Here is a 22,334-nt window from a genome sequence, read left to right on the forward strand (position 1 = left end):
TGTGTAACTGCCTGATTGCTTTGATTTAACCCAGACTTTCCAGTTTACCTATTAAACGCCGACTTTGTGTATTTAAAATGTGTAATACATTAAATTTGGTTATAGTTGATAAAGGATGTAAATCGTCCAGCAGGAGAAGGTATTTGCAGACAGCCTAGTGGATTAAGATCGGGGCGAAAATGTCCCGAGTCTTCTCTGATGCATATGCTTCCGAGTTTCTTTTTGTCCGTCTGTCTGTTGTAGCAACTGAGTAGCTGCTCCAACGGGAAGACGTGGTCGTGGATACAGTGTTTTTTCAATGGTTAGTCGATTGAAATTTGTGCGTTTCGAAGTTTTGTCGCAGAGGCTCAATTCACCAAGAAAGTGAAAGTGAATGAATGACGGTGGTTCCTTTGAGCTAGAGGAGACTGAGTTACTGAACAGCACTCTCCAGGCTCCTGATGCTCATTACCGTAACAAACTAGCAGCTAGCTACTATGCGATCAAACAGGTGCACCGCTTTAGAGTCTAGTTACCTTTATTAATATTCATTATATGTACTTTATGTGCATATTAAAAAAAAATCTGTGACATAATGTCTTTTACTGCATGTAGTAACCATGAGTCTTTTGGCGTTTTCACTATTTTTCTCATTTATTATTTTTTACCTATTTAATGTAATGTAATGTAATTTAATTTAATTTTACGTCCAGACCTTTGTGCTGCTGTAACAGGTTTGTGGGATTAATATTAGTCTATGCCTATTAAGCCTGGACAGCGTAATGAATTTCACGTGGCTGGCTAAGTCTCAGTAATATGGAGTAACTTTTGCTGTAGTTCTGATTCTGAATTTTTAATTAAATTTAGAAGTAAATCGTCTGCTTAAGAAATTACAACATGAACGTTTCCCCGAATTTTAACACGAGTAATAAATTTTAAAAAAGAAAATAGAAATTACTCCAAGTATTCATTCACAGAAATAAATAGAAACAAAATGGTCTGAACACCACTGATAAAAATGCAGTCCGCTTTACATTCAGATATCTCACTGGCAAATAAAAATGAAACTTATAGATGTAGAAAGATGACCTTTTCTGTCGACTTTGTACCGTTATTTCCGGTCATACATATTATCATACAAAATCATGAACTTGACTGTTTTTTAAAGTTTATTTTTTATATGGTTTATGTCTGTGACAGCCTGAAAGCTGATTTCCTCCTGAGCACATCAGACTGAGAAATATGAATACAGGTAAGTATTTCTGTTTATACTTTTTAATATTTTTCCAATTAATTGTTTGCTGAGTTTTTTGTGGAGCAGTGAACAATGAACAGTACTGATATGCATACATGTGATAAAATAGCTGTGATAGCTTTTATATTGGAGACAATGTTGTTAGCATGGCGACTGGAGACGATAACACTGCCACAGCTCCAGAGGGAGGTGAAGGAATAAGATCATTAACTGCAGGGGTGTGATTTTCAGGGCACTTGTTACTGTGTAGGTGTGAGACCTGGCTGTCTACTCTGCCCACTCTAACAACACCAGTCCACTGAGAGAACATGCTGCACATTTCTGTCTCTATGAAAGGAGCTGACGGTACATAACGTATCGCAGATATAGCCAACACACTAATGAAAGTGCTCCTTTGGTTTTCAAGACGTCACTGTCAGTCACACTGTCATAAAGATGTTTCTTTATTTAGATTCTATTTTGGTTGAATCCTTTATGCCTTTTATTTTTAATTTAGATGACTGTGTTTTAACAAAGACTCTCTTCCGATCTCCTTGGGTCAGCTAAAGGGTGAATGAATTAAAGCAGGTAGGACCAAAAAGTGCACCGCGAAAGATAAAATCAGACCCTGGCAGAACCAGGGTTGGGGGGAGGCGGCCATCTGCCGCGACCAGTTGGGGTGAGAGAAGGAAGACAGGATAAAAGACATGCTGTGGAAGAGAGCCAGAGATTAATAACAAGTATGATTCAGTGCAGAGAGGTCTTTTAACACATAGTGAGTGAGAAAGGTGACTGAAGAAGACTGAAAGTAAATGCAAAAAAGTAAAAATAAATCATTGTTACTGGTACTGACCTGTAACGCTGACTGAAAACAATTATATGGTGACAAAATGAGAACGTTATCCTTTTTTTTTTTTTTTTTTTTTTTTTTTTTCTAAAAAAAAGTTACTGGTAATAGACAACCTAACTAGCATTTAGAGGGTAATTTTTTTTTTTTGGTTTTAATGACAAGGACTGATGACAATTTGAGAAATCCAGTGGAAACTGTTTTAATATGTATTAATTTTATAACATTTTGTGAACGTAAACAGGTGGTGGCTAGTCCACATTTGTCCACTAACAAGCTGAGTGGGAGTTTTTTTTTTTTCTTTTTAAAAAAGTAATGATTCATATATAATCGTAAAAGGTTAATTATTGATATACATTTAACTGCAATCATGGTTAGAAAATAAATCAGATTGCTTGTATTATTTAGTAAAAAATAATTATTTTATCCTTTTATCTCTTTGTAAATCATCAGAATGATGTGATGTAACTGGTTTTGAAAGGGTCAAAATTCTGAATTTTATGACTAGGACTGGTGCTAATTTAAAAAGTCAAGTCAGACAAAGTTTCATCCATCCATCTATCTTCATCCGCTTTATCCGAGGCCAGGTCGCGGGGGCAGCAGCCTAAGCAGAGAGGCCCAGACCTCCCTCTCCCCAGCCACCTCCTCCAGCTTATCCGGGGGAACACCAAGGCGTTCCCAGGCCAGCCGAGAGATATAATCTCTCCAGCGTCTCCTGGGTCTGCCCCGGGGCCTCCTTCTGGTGGGACATGCCCGGAACACCTCACCCAGGAGGCGCCCAGGAGGCATCCTTGTCAGATGCCCGAACCACCTCAGCTGGCTCCTTTCGATGTGGAGCAGCAGCGGCTCTACTCTGAGCCCCTCCCGGATGGCCGAACCTCTCACCCTATCTCTAAGGGAGAGGCCAGCCACCCTTCGGAGGAAGCTCATTTCTGCCGCTTGTATCCGCGATCTCGTTCTTTCGGTCACTACCCACAGCTCGTGGCCATAGGTGAGGGTAGGGACGTAGATCGACCGGTAAATTGAGAGCTTCGCTTTTACACTCAGCTCCCTCTTCACCACGACGGACCGGTGCAGCGTCTGCATTACTGCAGCTGCAGCCCCAATCCGTCTGTCGATCTCCGGCTCCCTTCTCCCATCACTCGCGAACAAGACCCCGAGATACTTGAACTCCTCCACTTGGGGCAGGAACTCATCCCCGACCCAGAGTGGGCACTCCACCCTTTTCCGGCTGAGAACCATGGCCTCAGATTTGGAGGTGCTGATCCTCATTCCCGCTGCTTCACACTTGGCTGCGAACCGTTCCAGTGTGAGCTGGAGGCCCCCACCCGATGAAGCCAACAGAACCACATCATCCGCAAAAAGCAGAGATGAGATTCTGAGGCCACCAAAGTGAAAGCCCTCCGCCACTTGGCTGCTCCTAGAAATCCTGTCCATAAAAATTATGAACAGAACCGGTGACAAAGGGCAGCCCTGGCGGAGCCCATCACCCACCGGGAATGAGTCCGACTTATTGCCGGCAATGCGAACCAAGCTCTTGCAACAGTTGTATAGGGATCGAATGGCCCGTAGCAATGGGCCAGACACCCCATACTCCCGCAACACCTCCCACAGGACACTCCGAGGGACACGGTCGAATGCCTTCTCCAAGTCCACAAAACACATGTAGACTGGTTGGGCAAACTCCCATGCACCCTCAAGTATCCCTGAGAGGATAAAGAGCTGGTCCAGTGTTCCGCGACCAGGACGAAAACCGCATTGTTCCTCCTGTATCCGAGGTTCGGCTAACGGACGAACTCTCCTTTCCAGCACCCTGGCATAGACTTTCCCAGGGAGGCTGAGGAGTGTGATCCCCCTGTAGTTGGAACACACCCTCCGGTCTCCCTTCTTAAAGATGGGGACCACCACCCCGGTCTGCCAGTCCAGGGGTACTGCCCCTGATCTCCACGCAACATTGTAGAGGCGTGTCAACCAGGACAGCCCTACAACGTCCAGAGCCTTCAGGAACTAGGGGCGGACCTCATCAACACCAGGGGTTCTGCCACCAAGGAGTTGTTTAACTGCCTCAGTGACCTCGCCCCCAGAAATTGGTGGGTCATTCCCCTTATCCCCAGACTCTGCTTCCTCCTCGGAAGACGTGTCAGTGGGATTAAGGAGGTCCTCGAAGTATTCCTTCCACCGCCTGACAATTTTCTCAGTCGACGTCAGCAGCGCTCTGCCAGCACTATACACAGTGCAGGTAGAGCACCGCTTTCCCCTCCTGAGACGCCTGACGTTTGCCAGAATCTCTTCGAGGCAGTCCGAAAGTCTTTTTCCATGGCCTCTCCGAACTCCTCCCACACCCGAGTTTTTGCTTCAGCCACTGCCCTGAGCCGCATTCCGCTTGGCCTGTCGATACCTGTCGGCTGCCTCCGGAGTCCCACAGGCTAACCAAGCCCGATAGGACTCCTTCTTCAGCCTGGTGGCTCCCTTCACCTCTGGTGTCCACCATTTGGTTCGGGGATTACCACCACAGCAGGCACCAACCACCTTGCGGCCGCAGCTCAATGCAGCAGCTTCGGCAATGGAGACGCTGAACATGGTCCATTCTGACTCAATGTCCGCAGTCTCCCTCGGAATGCTGTTGAAGCTCTGCCGGAGGTGAGCGTTGAAGATCTCGCGGACTGGGGCCTCTGCTAGACGTTCCCAGCACACCCTCACTACGCGTTTAGGTGCACCGGGTCTGTCCAGCGTCCTCCCCCGCCACCTGATCCAACTCGCCACCAGGTGGTGATCAGTTGACAGCTCAGCCCCTCTCTTTACCCGAGTGTCCAGAACATATGGTCGCAGGTCTGGTGATACGATTACAAAATCGATCATCGACCTACGGCCTAGAGCGTCCTGGTGCCACGTGCACGTATGGACACTCTTATGTTCGAACAAGGTGTTCGTTATGGCCAAACTGTGATTTGCACAGAAGTCCAATAACAAAACACAGCTTGGGTTCAGATCAGGGAGGCCGTTCCACCCAATCACGCCCCTCCAGGTCTCGCTGTCGTTACCCACGTGAGCATTGAAGTCTCCCAGGAGGACAACAGAGTCTCCAGGTGGAGCACCTTCCAGCACCCCCCCCCCCCCCAGGGACTCTAAGAAGGCTGGGTACTCTGAACTGCCACTCGGCGCATAAGCGCAGATGACAGTCAGGACCCGTTCCCCGACCCTAAGGCGCAGGGAACAAACCCTCTCATCCACCGGGAAAAACCCCAACGTACCGGCAGCAAGCCAAGGGGATATTAGATTACCCTACCCCAGCCCGCCGCCTCTCACCAGGGGCAACTCCAGACTGAGACAGAGTCCAGCCCCTCTCCTGGAGACTGGTTCCAGAGCCCAAGCCATGCGTAGAGGTGAGCCTGACTATATCTAGCCGGTACCTCTCAACCTCACGCACTAACTCAGGCTCCTTCCCCACCAGAGAGGTGACATTCCATGTCCCTATTGCCAGTCTTGGCAGCCGGGGATCAGTCCGCCAGGGCCTACGCTCCTGGCCGCCACCCGGCACACAATGCACCCGACCCCTATGGTGCCTCCTGCGGGTGGTGGGCCTGCGGGAGGATGGGCCCATGTCTCCTCTACGGGCTGTGCCCGGCCGGGCCCCATGGACTAAGGCCCGGCCACCAGACGCTCGCCCTCGGGCACCCTCCCCGGGCCTGGCTCCAGGGCGGGGCCCCGGTAAACTGTTCCCTCGATGTTCTCTTCATAAGGGTCTTCTGAATCGCTCTTTGTCTGGTCCCTCACCCAGTACCAATTTGCCATGGGAGACCCAGACAACATAGCCCCTGGGATCCCTGGGACACACAAACCCCTCCACCACGATAAGGTAGCGATTCACGGAGATATCACCTTTCTCACTCATATATATATATATATATATATATTTATATATTTATATATATTATTGTATTTATTTTATTGTATTTCATGAATGTAAACAGGAGGTGGCCACTTTTGGCCATGAATAAGCTGAGTGGGAGTTTTATCAACTTTTGCTTTACGTGCACAAAAATAATAATATATGTTGTTGTTAATCGAGGACATGTCTTAACCGCCCCCAACCGCCCCCAACATGTCCAGCTGGATAACCACTGTTCCTCTACAATCACGATGAACACCGGTGTACCACAAGGCTGTGTGATGAGCCCTTTCCTCTACTCCCTCTTCACCCACGACTGCAGACCTGCTGATGGTTCCAACACCATCATTAAGTTTGCAGATGACACCACGGTGATTGGCCTCATCAGTGACAACGATGAGGCCGCCTACAGGGAGGAGGTGGATCGTCTGGCTGAGTGGTGCGACACAAACAACCTGCTGCTTAACACCGAGAAGACCAAGGAGCTCATCGTGGACTACAGGAGGAATGCTGACCCACATCCACCCATCCACATTAAGGGGACGGCTGTGGAGCGTGTGAGCAGCTTCAAGTTCCTGGGAGTCCACATCTCCGAGGATCTCACCTGGACGACCAACTGCTCCAAGCTGGTCAAGAAGGCTCACCAGCGCCTCTTCTTCTTGAGGACTCTGAGGAAGAACCACCTGTCCTCAGACATCCTGGTGAACTTCTATCGTTGCACCATCGAGAGCATCTTGACCAACTGTATAACAGTTTGGTACGGGAACTGCTCTGCCTCGGACCGGAAGGCGTTGCAGAGGGTCGTGAAAACTGCCCAGCGCATCGCCGGAGCACCACTTCCTGCCATAAAAGACATCTACAGGAAGCGGTGTCTGAAAAGGGCTGGGAAAATCATCAAAGACCCCAGTCACCCATCACATGGACTCTTCACCCTCCTGCCCTCTGGGAGGCGCCACAGGAGCCTCCGGACTAAGACCACCAGGTACCGGAACAGCTTCTTCCCCACAGCTGTCAGACTCCTGAACTCTGCCTCCTGACATCTGACCCACGTTAAACTCATGGACTGGACATACACACACCCACAATGGACAACTGTACCCTCAAACACACAATAATAACATGGACTGAACCACCACTCACAACCACTAGCACTTTATATAGCCTCTGTAGAAACTATCTACACCCTCACTTATCTTAACTGCACTACTGTATAGCTCTGTGTAAATAATCATTCTGTACATTCGATAATTTTTAATCCTACAACTGTTTACAACTTGCATAGTTCCCATTTCTGTATAGCTGTATCTCAGATTCTGTAAAGTTATTTATTTCATATTCTGTATAGTTTTTCATATTTATATCCTGTTCATAGCCTGTACATAGCTTGTACTCACTACAGCCTGTACATACTTATAGTTATAGAACATTCACAACATACTTCATACCGTGTACATTATAACATACCATAATAGACCCATTTCTGTAGTATACTTGCATATCTATACTATTGCTAATATATATTGTAATATATCTATATCACTAAAGCACTTCTGGATGGATGCAAACTGCATTTCGTTGCCCTGTGCCTGTGCATGTGCAATGACAATAAAGTTGAATTCTATTCTAATTCTATTCTATTCTAACTCTACTATTAACAATATAAGAAATCCAGTAGCACTGCAAATATAGGAAATGGTCATTTTTGAGGTTGTCTTCCAAAAAGGGCATTGTACAAACAAACTGGTGTTTTATGGGTTTATATTTATGAAAAGAGCTGATGTTAGTTAAAAACTTTATGCAGTAAGAATAGCAAAAGAAAACCATGCAAATAAAAAGAAATTACAGACTTAATTAGTTGGTGGCCACTTCTGGACATGAGCAAGCTGAATGGATGAGTGATTTTGAACAAACCAGAACTGATTGCCCAAGAGTAGTTATTATCCGGGCATTGCTGAACTGTTTGGGTTGGACACAACAAATAAGTGCTTGGAGCCTGCTACCAATGTTCCTGGTGTTGCTGTTTAGATATGCAGGTCGAGCTGGACTTGGTCGAGGCCGAGCTGGACACGGTGGAACTGCAGCTCGCAGAGATCCTGCAGAAAAAGGCTGAGCTCACTTCTCGGAAGAATGCCCTGCTGCAGCAGCTGGAGGAGGCCTGTGACACTGCACAGCCTTTGTCTTCTTCTGCCTCAAAGGCATCTGAAGCCAAGCCAGCAATGAGCAAGCAGGAAATGCAACGATATGATGGCACAGGTACTCGACAGACAGACTAGACAACTAGTTGTAGAAATATGCCACGTCTGTGCACTGTGTTGACATGCAGTAACATCATGCGTTATAGATTTTCCATGGTCCAGCAACGTGGAGCAGCACCTGAAGGCCACATTCCATCTCTCTAACTTCAGACCTTTGCAGCTGAAAGCCATCAACCTGACCATGTCAGGCAAGGACCTGTTCCTGGTCATGCCCACAGGAAGAGGGAAGAGTCTCTGCTATCAGCTTCCTGCAATCTGTTCTAATGGTACAGTGAGACACACATGCAGAGTTTTGGAACAAAACATCTGTCCTTCCAGTTTTATGCTCTTCTTCTTACGACTTATTTCTTTTACTTTTATCATTTATCAGGTTTTACACTGGTCATCACTCCACTTGTATCCCTGATGGAGGACCAGTTGATGTACCTGAAGACTATTGACGTGTCAGCAGTCATGCTCAATGCATCTAGTAGCAGAGTAAGAACTGCCTGCCATGTAGAAAAAGGTTATTTGAGGATTATGCGTGTGTGTGGAAAGAAAATAATTGCCTTTTGTAATCCACATTTTGGATACAAGTTGTAACTATGTGTTTGTTTTACTGAAAGGGTGCAGATTTTTGGAAAGGAAAAAAATCTGCTAGCCAACTGTGTTATGTGTTGTGATTCCAAAGATATAGAGTGGAAAAAAACTAGAGGTCATACCCACTCTCCCTCCAGGTAGCCTTCTTTTGTGACAGCCTGAGCCATAGCTTTTGACAGATGTACACATCTGTCAAAAATTCACACATACACATGTGTTGATAGTTTAATAGTATGTCTCATGAAAGTGAACTTGCAAATGTGTGTGTGAATGCACAGACTAGCAAAACAGAGTTTTAGGGAGAAAATAAAACTACACGTACAGGTACTACCTTCTATTCAATTCAGTAACATTTGATTTGTACAGCCACAATCACAACAATAGTTGCCTCAAGGTGCTGTAATCTTGTTTTCACTGGTTTACAAAACTAATGTGAGAGATCATCCAAAATCATTCATTCTGCATATTCCATGACTGCTGTTCATATCTGATGAGTAAACTGACTTTCTTGACAACCGCTTTTAATTTTGTAACCATGTCTTCATTTTGCTTTAGGCAACAATGAAATAACCATGGGAACTGCACTCACTGTTCACCAGTGTGTCCAAGAATCGTTTAGTGACATTACACACACTTCTGCTGTGGACAAGAAATGAAAACTGAGATGGCTTTAGGGAATCTAAACAACATGGATGGATCATCTGTAATGATCCACAACAACTGCAGAGCTTTATGTTTCTGGCACTAAACAGCAGCTTGTTTTTTGTTTCCATCATTCGCAGGAGCATGCTAAGACGGTCATGGCTGGAATGACAGATCCAAAGGCCCCCTTCAAGCTGGTGTACGTGACTCCAGAGAAAATTGCTAAGAGCAAGCTCCTAATGTCTCGTCTGGAGAAAGCCTACAAAGCAAACCTCCTGAATCGTATTGCTGTTGATGAGGTGCACTGTTGCAGCCAATGGGGTCATGACTTCAGACCAGGTGAGTATTCTGACCTCAGATCATATTTAGTAACCCCCCCCCCCCCCCCCCCCCACCCGCCGTCGCTATGATGTGCTACATACTGGTTCACCTGTGTGCTTGTCGTTCAGATTATAAGCTGCTAGGCATCCTGAAGAGGCAGTTCCCCAAAGTGCCCCTCCTTGGCCTCACAGCCACAGCAACCAGTAGTGTCCTGAAAGACTGCGAGAAGATCCTGTGTGTGCCACAGGCAATCACGCTCACTGCTTCCTTCAATCGAACTAATCTCTACTATGAAGTAAGCACTGTCACTGCACTCAAAAATCCACTTAGCCAGTCAAATGTTTTAATATAAAAATATGTGTTTAGAAATGTACATTTTTACCCTAGCAACAGGCAATACTGTTGTCTGATTGGCTGGTAGTTTGGTAAGCCGCAACAGCTACGAACTCTGTGAAGAAATTGTTCATTTCTGTATATTAGATTGAAATTAGAATCCCCCACCTTTATACCTTAATACGTCTTTAACTTTCAGTATAGTCCATTGAAGGAGTGGTGGCCATCTTCAACAAATATGCTCATATTTAACTTGTAGCAAACGTGACACACCAGCTGTCAATCAATAGTATACATCCCGCCCATCCCTTCGTGATCAGTGCCCATAACACAGTTTAAAAAAATGACCTGGGGAAAAAAAAAAAGAAAACCAAAAACAACAGATTTGTTTTTATTTTTAAATTAAAATAATTATTAGAAATTACATTGACTTTATTTAAATGGGTGACAAAGGAAACTGAAGACATTTCTGTCTATTATGCTGTCAAAGACATGTCAAGACAAACCAATGGGTGACAGCCAATATAGTATTTCCGAGTTATTCACTTTATGCTATAATGAAACATTTCTACCCTGAAATGTTTATTTATGGTTTTTTCCTAAAAATCTACATAAAAAATATTCTGGAAATAAAATCCAGTTTTGTTGTCACCTTACAGAACAGGATTTATGAGATGTCCAAAAAACAATTTGATCTCATACAGACTGACATGCCAAGAGGTTTATGATATATCAAATGAATAGTTATTGCAAACATGAAAATGCATCAGTTTAAAATAAACAATTGATTAATAACAGTCAATACAATGTCATTGTCACACGCTTGGCAGGACAGACACCAGCATCACCGGGCGGGGATGTCACAGTAGACTTACATGAATCTCGATATCCAGTTTGAAACCAACACAAAATGATTATCCCTCATACTCAAACATAAACTGATTTATGGTGGTAGCAGGACATATGCTAAACTGTTGGGAAAATATGCTGAATAGACCACTATTGTTATTCCAAGGTATAACGTCAGTATGTACATTACATTTGCCACTGAAAAACACTTTAGTCCAAAGGTGTCGAACTCCAGACCTCGAGGGCCGGTGTCCTGCAGGTTTTAGATCCAACACAGCTGATTTAAATGGCTAAATTACCTCCTCAACGTGTCTTGAAGTTCTGGCACTGGAGTTCAACACCCCTGCTTTAGTCTGTGGACCATTGCTGATTTTAAAAGGCCAGTAAAATAAATTTAAAAAATGCAGGATAATATAAGAAAAACAATATTTTAGATGTGGTTGGATGTTGAAAGTCTCTGAACCAATCTGTCAGTCTCTTTCTTCCCTGTGAATTTGGGACAAAATAGTGTGCTGCTTATTCACAGTCGGATCACACAGTTACTGTGTGGTGTGCTTGACATCATCTGTCTTTGAATCTACCTAATATATCAGGTGGAAGGCAAACTCTCTGAATAATGATAGAAAGATAAAAATAAATGTGCTTATGAAGTCAGCTCTTTATCTTTTCTCAGAGTTAATAACTGTCACCTCCACTGTATAATCATTAAATAGAGCAGAGGTTCTTAACCTTTTTTACTGCGGGTCCCATTTCAGATATTAACACTGTATTGAATAAATTGATGTTACTTTTGGTTTGATTTAATAACTAAATCAAATCGACTTCATTTTAACGGTTAAAACCTTGTCAAATAAACATGATGATGACATGATACGATGTAATAATCACAAAGACATTTATTTATTATGTGTATTTGAACCTGCACATAAAAGAAAATGCCAAACAGCAAGGAAGGATTTCTGCTCCGAGCATTCAAAGAGCTTTATACAACTTGCTTTCTCACACATCAAATGTGTGAGCTGAACTCCAGGCCTCGAGGGCCGGTGTCCTGCAGGTTTTAGATATCGCCCTATTTCAACACACCTCAATCAAATAATTAGTTCATTACCAGGCCTCTGGAGAACTTCAAGACATGTTGAGGAGGTAATTTAGCCATTTAATTCAGATCAGCTGTGTTGGATCAAGGACACATCTAAAACCTGCAGGAAACCGACCCTCGAGGCCTGGATTTCGACACCTGTGCTCTAGAAGTTAAGAGTTAGGGTTCATAAACTTCTTTTTACTATGCTCCCCATCTTCATACACACTTAACACGTGTTTCATTTCCTTCTCAGGTTCGTATAAAGGATTCTGTCAGTGAAGCATCAGTAAATGACATAGCTGCTCTGATCAAGAGTAAATACAAGGACCAATCAGGTAATATGACAAACAAGACTGCTGCATATATAAAACATTACTAATGCCATTTTTCCACTAGTGCCGACTCAATTTGATTCTCTTCTGTTTTGGTGATTTTCCATTAAAATTGAGTACATGCATGGGTTGTTATAGCAACGTGGTTGTCATTTGTATACTACACAAACAAAACAGTGAAGGACGCTGAGGCGATGGTATACCTTCTGCTCAGCCTACGGCTTACTGTTAAACTTGCGGACCATGGTATTGGTTTTTGTGTAGCCATTTCCCTGAATGCTGGGTTTCAAAAATAGTGGTTTTGATTTTTGAGAAGGAGTCACTCTCATGACCCCAGTGACACCACTGACTGGCCAATTGGCGTCATCCAGTTTGTTCCATTTTCTGATTGTCTCAGATTGCTTGGAAGCCTGACCGAATAGGTACTAAAAAAGTACCTGGTTACCACTTATTACCACCTAATGGAAAACCCTTAAAATTGAGTTGATTTGAGCCAATCCGAGCTGAGTGGGCACTAGTGGAAAATGGCTAAAAAAGGTTAATATCCTCAATTCTGCAAAGTATTTTTAGTCATGCTAGAATAGACAATTATAATGTGAATATTTCTATACGTAATAATCATGTATGAATATTTTCTGCTTTGTTCATACATGCCACAGGAATTGTGTATGTATTCTCTCAGAAGGATGCAGAGTTGGTGTCAGCAGAACTCCAGAAAAGAGACATCTTGGCATATCCTTACCATGCAAACATGGACTCTGAGGACAAGTCCCGGGTTCACCGCAAATGGACCTCCAACAAAATTCAGGTCAGTAAAGAAACATATGCACAGCTGCATTTCTGCTGAGATTTTCTATAAGAATTGGGTCAAGATTTTCTGCTCATGGTTAATATTGCCTGGAGTGATTCCACAAAAAATTATTTTTTAATATATTTCTTTATTTAATTGCAATAAATGGTTCAGCACATAGTTTTAATAATATCTAAAAGCTAATTTTTGGATTTAAAATATTCTTCTAAAAAGGGTTTTAGTGGATTTCTGGACTTCTGTAGTGTTGTAGATGGCAGCAGCTTAAACTACAGTCAGTGCTCCCCAAAATAAATAATTAAGTCATAGCTTAAAATGTAGATTTAAATAGCATAAAAGGGGATAATAGGAAGGTAAAGGGAGAAATCAACATGGCAAAGTCAGAAAATGAACTATAAATTACAAAGGAGCTCAAGGGGGATGTGAGCATAGCTTATTTCCTGGAATATGGAACTAAGGAGATGGTTTGCATGGAAAAAATGGAGATCAAGTAGAGTGGAAGGAGTGTTCTTTAAACAGCACTTTGGGATTTAGATTGCACTTAAAAGAAAAGCATATAATTCAATCAGAATGACACTCAAGGAAAAATGAGTTCATCATCAGACACTATCCAGGAAAACTCAGGGTGTTTTATGACTCCAGCTCCGTGATCTACAGCAGCGCATCCAAAGCCACAAACAACCTGGAAAAATGGGATTACAAAGTCCAGAGCCAGTTCCCTCTTAGCAGTCACTTTTAAATGGAGATCCTATCATTGTAGGTGGTAAACAGCTGGAAGTAATCCATGCGATGAGCTGCTTGAAACACGTTGAAACTGAGAGGAGTTCATCATAATAACCAATGTACGGAAGAGGATTAGGGCCACTGGGGGGGGGGGGGAAGTGGGCACGTCTTTTTTTTCTTTTCTTATATATATATATATATATATATATATATATATAATTGACACCAATTTCCTAAACAATTGAGTTTAATAGCCTGATATCAGCCTTTATCCAGGTCAAGATAACATGTAGGCTTAGGTCACAAACTCTGGAGCTAATGAAAGAGGAGGGAGGCATAACTCTGGTTTGCTTAGAAAATTATTAAAAGATAGCTCATTACTCTTCTGAATACAGTAGGACTAAAATCTTTATAAGAAATATTTATTTACACTCTATAAGTGGATGTCAGTACCTCTAAAGGTCTGGGACATGCCAGAGAACGAGCAGTAATAAATCTGCAGGTCTCTTCCAAATCTTCTGGGATTGTCCAAAGCTGTCCTACTGTACAGAGGTGGTAGCAAACGTAATTTAACAATTTGTCCACAATTGGCCTTTGATTTCACTTTAATTTATCTACTTAACCTTCCATCTGGACTTGATTAAAAAAGATTGTAAATATTATATAAATAATGTGATCCGAACTAAAAATCATATCAATTTTGTTCAAAATCAGCACTGAAGTTCCCCCATACATAGAGAGGGGCAATGCCTCTGATTGGGGGAAAAAAATATTCCATTCCATGCTTGTAAACAGCTCACTGAATAATGCATCTGTAAAACACATGAGTTGTTTTTTTTCGTTTCTGTGTGTTTAGATTGTGGTAGCCACTGTGGCATTTGGCATGGGCATTGACAAGCCTGACGTCAGGTTTGTCATCCACCACACCATCAGCAAGTCCATTGAGAACTACTACCAAGAGAGTGGACGGGCAGGTAGACGGCCTATAATTTCTATTGGTAGCATAAGCAATACCGTTCTAGCATTACTCATGGTTATTATTCCGATGTTAAGTGTTTCCGTTGTGTCTCCAGGTCGAGATGACTCTCCGGCTGACTGCATTGTCTATTTCGGCTTCGCTGATATCTTCAGGATCAGCACCATGGTGGTGATGGAGAATGTTGGTCAGCAGAAATTGCTACAGATGGTAGATTACTGCCAGAATGTTAACAGGTAGCACAGGATGTCAGTGCGGGCTGCTCAATTTGCACAGTCTTAAATGTAATATATATTCTTAAATGTAATATCTGCTTTGTGAAGGTGTCGGCGCTCTCTCATGGCAGTTCACTTTGATGAAGTGTGGGATGATGAAGGATGCAACCAGATGTGTGACACTTGCAGTCAAGCAAAAGGTGTGGGTGGTGATGAAATTTATTGCTTTATGTGTCAGCCATATCGATCATATGCCCTAAATCCATCACCTCACTTTTAACACCCCCCTCCAGATTACCCCACTGTGGATATTACCCAACATGCCAGGCAAGTGGTGCAGATTGTGGAGCTTGCAGCCTCCATGGATGAGAAACTGACCCCACTGAAACTGGTGGATGCATGGATGGGGAAAGGCCCTGCAAAGCACAGGAAGATGATTCAGACCACCACGCTGTCTCGGCGACAGGCTGAAGTTGTGATTGTTCACCTGCTCCTGCAGGGATACCTCAGGTGATTCATGCTTCGTTTCTTTCTGTGGATTTAGCTTAATTCGATTTTATTTATTAAGTATCAATTCACTACAGTTTTTCAAGATGACTTTGTTTATTGTTCTGTTTTTGTTCATTAATTGACCAGTGTGTGCATGTCTGTGTGTTAGCCTGTCTGTAGAGACGATAGCTGGAAAAGTTTTGAATGAATTCTGATAAAACCTTGGATGGGGTTTAGAGAAGGCTTGGCTTAACGGTCCATTAAAATTTGGCTTCCTCTGATTGTATTGGCACAGGAAATGATACTGGTATATAAGGATTCTAAATATCGCATTACAGTTAGATCCAAATATGTCACATTTGATCTCTGACATCACTTTTACATTTCACATGTGCACTTCTTTAAAGTTAACCCCCAAATGCATTATTGTTACTGCACTGCAAACTTCTTAAAATACATTTAAAAAGAACAAAGACAACAAAATGCAAATATAATGTACCCCTAAAAGTAAATACTGAGGAGAAGAGAGTGAGCTGCCTGGGCAGAGGTTGGTGCTCTTGGAGTGCTTCTTGGTCTAAAAGAGATCATCTTTGTGTGACACATCTCTCTTTTCTGACACGTCAGAAAAAGATGTTGATTTCATGCAAAGAAATGCAAAAAAACCCCACTGGTGTCAATGAAGTGCCTCCAAACTGCTAACCAAGTTTGGATACCATTTTCTTCCTCTACACTAGGTTAACCTTCAAGCTAGCAACCGGTGCACTGTTGCCGATGTGGGGCCTAGGAAATGCAGAATAAATTAAATTGAACTCAAAACATCAGGCCCTTTTCAGAATATCCATTCTAGCTTTTCTAATTAGGATCAAACCTGTCACAATGTAAAGAACAAAAATGCATTGAGAAGTTCCCCTCAAATCACACAGCCTCTGCAAATACATTGTGTTGGAAATCAGACCATATTTAGTCCATAGAGAGGAGTAGCTGAAGTTAAAGGCCAGACATGCTTTTCACTTTTACTTTCTTTGAATAAAGCTTTAAACTCACCTTAGCTTGACCTGACTGACTGTGGCAAACCATCAGGCTGTGTAAGTCTCTAGTTCATGGGATTAAAGATAAAGCTCTGATCCTGTGACCATTAAGTCTGTCTGACACAGAGTTCTTCCCAATGTGTTGACCTCAGAGAGGATTTCAGCTTCACACCTTACACCACCTACTTCTACATGAAGCTGGGCCGCAAAGCTTCTCTGCTGAAGAACCCGACACACACACTGAGCGTGAAGATGAGAGATGCAGGGGCCGGAGCTGCTTTGGTAAGTTTGAAGAAAAAAAACATATTCTTCTGTTACCATCATTTAGGAGAGTTTTTTAGTATAACACCTAACCCTAACTACAAAGTAAGTTACAAATCACATCTGTTTTCATGTCACAGTTGGGTGTAGTTAGGCCTGAATTTTAAAACACTCACTTTAGTTAGTACATCACACTGTCTTTGTTTGCAACAGGTTTGAACAAACATTTCCAATTTGTAAGATATTACAGCTACAATCAGACTGAGTGCCAGCACAAACAGATCAGAGTGAGCAGACTGCACTGTACTGTTTGGAATATTTTTTTATTAGTAACTAATCCAAAAGAGCCTAATAAACCATTTATGTTCTATTTAAAAGCTCTAAGTGAATAAAAATGTCATAAGGACACTCTAGTCAAAATAAACAGTTTTAGATCCCTGTCTTACTTCTCTCACCCTAACCTATCGCAGCAGATGGCCCCGCCCCTCCCTGTGCCTGGTTCTGCCGGAGGTTTTCCTGTTTCCTGCTTCCTGTTAAAAGGGAGTTTTTCCTTCCCACTGTCGCCAAAGTGCTCGCTCATAGGGGGTCATATGATTGTTGGGTTTTTCTCTGTATGTATTATTGGCACGATTTGATATCCTCGTGTTGGTGTTGTTCCTACATCATCATAATAAATGTTGTTCCGGGTTCAACATTGCAAGTGACCAATCACATAGTTGTGACGTCATACTTTTGCGACTTCAGGAAAAAAAACGCCGTTAATAAAAATGTACTTGCGAAAAAACGCCTCTGTCTGCCGATCCAGCAATTTGAATTCTTTGCATTTCAGGATACTGCTCTTTAATAATCGATAAGCATTATACATATTGTCCTTGCAACATTGGAATAAATGATTGAATCGCTTGGCTGCAAAAGTATGATGTCACAACAATGTGATTGGTCACTTGCAATGTTGAACCCGGAACAACATTTATTGTGATGATGTGGGAACAACACCGACACGACGATACCAGATCATCCGTATTATTGTAGGGTCTACCTTACAATATAAAGTGTGCTGTTGTTGTGATTTGGCGCTGTATAAATAAAACTGAATTGAATTGGAAATAAAGCTATTTAATATAAATGGGTTATAAAAGGGTTAAACAGGTCAATGGTATGGGTACAGGGTACACAGAAAAATGCATGACTTTCATTACTTCTGTTCGGGACATAAACCTCTGCATGTCTTATTTATGCCACATGTAAATAGTCCTAAAAATTGGTTGCAGTAAAAATGTTCAGCTGCTTCTCTTCCTGGAGTTTCCAAGCACTATCAAAAAAATAAATAAATTAGCAAAAAAAATATAATTGCTTCAGAAAAGATAATTTAATTTTTTTATGAATAAACTAAGTAAAACTACTTGTCAATGTACTCTTCGATTCAACAGCTACACTCACAGAACTAGCCGACTAAAACATGCTCTCCTCTGCACAGTCCTCTTTGCTTTACAGTGCTCTACACACCCGAACATTAAAGCTAACAAGTGGATTTTCCCGTTTAACGGGAGGAGTTTATGTGTTTATATAAACAATGACTGGTGGACAAATCACACTGATATAGCAAGCTACAACTCCTCAGACTTGAAATACTTAATACTTGAATGCAGAGGATCTTTTCTAACCTTTTTGGAAATGGGGTTGTAAATTAGATCTTTACAGCAGTACCGTTCTGAGATCTCACGGTTTCCTGTTTTGGCACTGAATCAGATTCTGTCCTGGATTGTTGCATGTCCTCCCCTTCTAGTGTCGACTCATACATTCCACATCGGTGTGAACCTATTCGGATAAAGCACTTTTGTTAATGACCTGCAGGTAAAAGTCTCCAGTGGCAAGGGCAAATCCAAAGAGGGAAAGAGATCAGTTCAGAGCTGTGGAGATGCCACTGTGTCCAAGAAAATCAAGACACATCTCCCATAGCCCTCTCTCACCTGCCCAGAAGACAAGTTTACAAAGTACAGTTCATCATTCCCTACTCTGTTCACAGTTGCTTGTGTATGCATGGTGCTATGAACACTGTTACTTGTTACCGCATTTTTTTAAATCCTGATTTTCAGCCTGTTGCTTTGACTTCCATGGTGATGAAAACTTTTGAGAAGCTTGTAAAACATGAGCTTTTGCATGCTACTCAGGATAAATTACACCCCCCCAAGTTTGCCTATAGAACAGGTAATAGGTAGGGTAGAGGATGCTGTGTGCACCTTGCTCTATATGGTTTTGAAGCACATGGATGGTGTAGCAAACTTTTATTGCCTGCTTTTTGTCTTCAGCCCCATATTTTAGCAAGACATCTCATCCGTACATTTAATGTTGATTCTGGACTGATTTCTTGGCTTATTGACTTTTTAACAGATAGACCTCAGAAAGTGAGAGTCAACAATATTCTATCAGATGTGCTTTTATCTTCCACTGTTTCCCCCAAGCGTGTGTCCTTTCTCCACTTTGGTTCTTTATACAAATGAGTGTCAGAGCCTCTACCAGGACGGACATATAATCAAGTTTGCAGATGACTCCGTTATTGTCTCTCTGCTCCACGATACAGATTGTGACTGTGGCCCAGTTGTAGATGACTTTGTAAGCATGGTGTGGACAGTCTTTTCTTGACATTAATGTGTTTAAAATAAAGGAAATGGTTGTTGATTTTTCTAAATAAAAAATGTCATCTAACCCTGTTTGTATTCATGGGCAAGAAATTGAGGGGATAGAGAAATATAAATATCTGGGCACCATACTTAATTAAAAGTTTAAATTTGATACAGACACCATATGTGCAAAGACTCACCAGCGTATGTATTTGTATCGGAAACAAAGTGGTTTTAATGTGGATAATATTTTTTATGAAAGTGTTCTTGTTTTATTGAGTCTGTTTTCATTTTCTTTAATCTGCTGGTTTGGGTCTCTTAGCCTGAAAAATAAGAAAAGGCTGGAGCTCATTTTTAAATTGTGTAGCAAAGTGGCAGCTAAATGATCTTGCCCTCATGCATAAAGGGAGGGCGACCCTGAAGTCACAAAGGATTCAGGGTGCTATGACACCCTCTGGTTTTTTTTAGAGTATCAGCTGTTGCCTTCAAGGAGGAGGTATTCCTTGCCTCGTTGCAGAACAAACAGATTTAAATTTTCATTTGTCCCTACCACTATTCATTTTTGAAATTCTGTTATGTAATTTTGGGTGGATGTGTTATTTATGCAGCTGGCTACAAAGCAAATTGCCCCTTGGGCATAATAAAGGTTATCTTGATTATATTTTCTCGCCCACGCCTGTTGGGCTTAGTGTAAAATCTTAAATATTCAGATTTTACACTAAGAAGCATGTTTCACCAAGCTCTCGCTAACATTTCATCAAGCTAACACATTCCTGGTTACTTGTAGGTTAAATATTCTGTTGCTGTATACACTTTATGAACATGATACTTTAAAGGTTTCTCTATTTTGACACATTCACCTCTTTGTGTACATCCAGTGGCTTATTCCACAATGAAGACTTCACTAACATTGAATTTCATGTTTACAGGACACCTCAGCTGTTAAAGTGAATGAAGAGGATGTCAATATGACCTTAGACTCCACTGTTGTGGAGGACAGCTGTCCCCCACAACCTAAACAGATAATATTTAAAGAAAAGAGGAACGTATCGAGAAGACAAGACCTGAAGCCAGTCAGCCAGACAAACAAGCAGATGGCGAGACCTGACAGATATGGAAAGGCAGAGGAAAAGAAGAATAAACCTATCGTATTTCAACATATAATTGAGGCGGATGTTGAAATGAACAGAGTACATCATGTAGGAATCAGTGATTGTCAGAAAACACCGTCACATTCAGATAAACCTTGTTCCAGTTGCAAATCCAGCACCCCTCAGAGAATGCGAAGGAAAGCTTGTGCTCACACAGCAGCAGCCACAGGGCATGTTCCCTGTCCATCCACCCATATCACTGTGCCTAGCTCTCCTTCCCAGACCTCCATCATCTCTGACACAGCAGCTGAGGAGCTCTGCGACCTCAGGAATTATTATGGCGAACAGCTGAGGAGAATAAACTACATTTCCCACGAGTACTTGGGGCAGCCCACACATCCAGGAGTGCTGGCCTGTATCAGGGAGCCTTTGAAGAGCCTCCGCCTGCCCCGTGGACTGATCATTGCCCAGACAGCTCGAACCCTGTGGACACGCATCAGTGGCAGGAGAAAGCTGGTCCGCTGCTGACTTTTGTTACTGTTTAAATATAAAAATAAAATGAACTTTGTTTGGATGTCTTGTATATTTTTATATTTATTTTTATATAGATAGAAGAGAGAGAAATTACCTACCTCGTGTCAAACCAATGTTTTATGGCCCCCGTGTCAAATGATTTATGCCTCAGGAAATTGTAACGGAAGTAATAAAAGTTAATGGCAGTCACTATTTTCATGAATACCATGAAATTATGATATTACATAACTTGGTAATAATCAATCATATGCCCAAAAATTATGATCATGAAAATGTAGACGAGGATGATGAGTAGGATGTTTGAGATCGTTGGAGTTTGCCACTTTAAAAGGATGCATTTTTAAGGGCCAGCCAGGGGTTAAGCCAAAAAGTTTAAGACAAAGACAAAATTAAGACAAAAAATGCCACCTTTTTAGACAACTGATTTGTGTGTGTTACTCTATGGACAGATGAGAGCAAGATTATTCTTATTGGGTTTAAAGGTTGCAGAGAGTTTGTGAGGCGACCCCCCCCCAAACACTGAACACAAGCCACAGTACACTGTGACGACTGTAAAACATGGAGGTGCAAGCATAATAGTTTGGGGATGTTTCTCATACTTTGGAGTGGGGCCCATTTATTGCATAACAGGCACCATGGACCAATTTCAGTACCTAAAAATACTGGAAGAGGTCATGTTGCCTTATGTTTAGAGATGGCACGATACCACTTTTTTATGTCCGATACCGATATCATAAATTTGGATATCTGCCGATACCGATATAAATCCGATATAGCATATTTTATAATTAATAAAATGGTTTTTTTTAAATATCTTGCTGCATTTTGTATAAGTTCATACTCAAGTTTAAAAAACAAAACAAAACTAAAGCTATTCTGTTATACCTGTATGCAAAAAATACACTGCACCCAAAATATTTCATAGATCAGCAATACTGATCAATCTAATAAACTTAAACCTACTCCATCCTCCCTATTCGGGTATTTTAAAGAGTACTTAGTGGAAATAATAAGCAACCTAACACTTAGGGTTGCCAACTCAAACATTCTGAGATGATCGTACACACTTGCTTTACTTCTCTGGGATAACGTTCTCGTAGATTAAATGCCGGTTTGGAAGCACGTAGCGAGGCTCCAAATGCTGAACCAGACCAGGTCTCACACGCCACAGACACTCTATTACGAGATGCAACTCCGACGTTCTAAGGTTATGAGCTGGGTTGCTATGTTGCAAGTTTTGTGAGGTG

The 22,334-nt window shown here is 42.2% G+C and overlaps 1 protein-coding gene across 5 annotated transcripts; it reads left to right on the top strand.

The window, feature by feature from the left end:
* Positions 1 to 161: 161 nt before the first annotated feature.
* recql (RecQ helicase-like) lies at positions 162 to 21,127 on the top strand. Of its 5 annotated transcripts, XM_040026442.1 has the most exons (16): positions 172 to 301; positions 1,180 to 1,231; positions 7,975 to 8,202; positions 8,291 to 8,470; positions 8,575 to 8,681; positions 9,566 to 9,764; positions 9,875 to 10,041; positions 12,263 to 12,344; positions 13,001 to 13,149; positions 14,729 to 14,846; positions 14,946 to 15,084; positions 15,172 to 15,263; positions 15,357 to 15,573; positions 16,733 to 16,862; positions 18,696 to 18,835; positions 20,392 to 20,506. In XM_040026442.1, exons 2-15 carry the CDS (start codon positions 1,222 to 1,224, stop codon positions 18,798 to 18,800), a joined length of 1,923 nt encoding a protein of 640 aa, XP_039882376.1. In that variant the 5' UTR covers positions 172 to 301; positions 1,180 to 1,221; the 3' UTR covers positions 18,801 to 18,835; positions 20,392 to 20,506. The 5 variants fall into 5 exon arrangements, with proteins under 5 accessions (XP_039882342.1, XP_039882376.1, XP_039882369.1 ...); XM_040026408.1 differs by lacking the exon at positions 18,696 to 18,835 and having other exon boundaries at positions 162 to 301; positions 20,392 to 21,127; XM_040026435.1 differs by lacking the exon at positions 20,392 to 20,506 and having other exon boundaries at positions 18,696 to 18,918.
* The last annotated feature ends 1,207 nt before the right edge of the window (positions 21,128 to 22,334 follow it).

The sequence above is a fragment of the Simochromis diagramma genome, unplaced genomic scaffold (genome assembly GCF_900408965.1).
Source record: "Simochromis diagramma unplaced genomic scaffold, fSimDia1.1 OVJJ01000746.1, whole genome shotgun sequence".
In the NCBI taxonomy this organism is placed as follows: Eukaryota; Metazoa; Chordata; class Actinopteri; order Cichliformes; family Cichlidae; genus Simochromis; species Simochromis diagramma.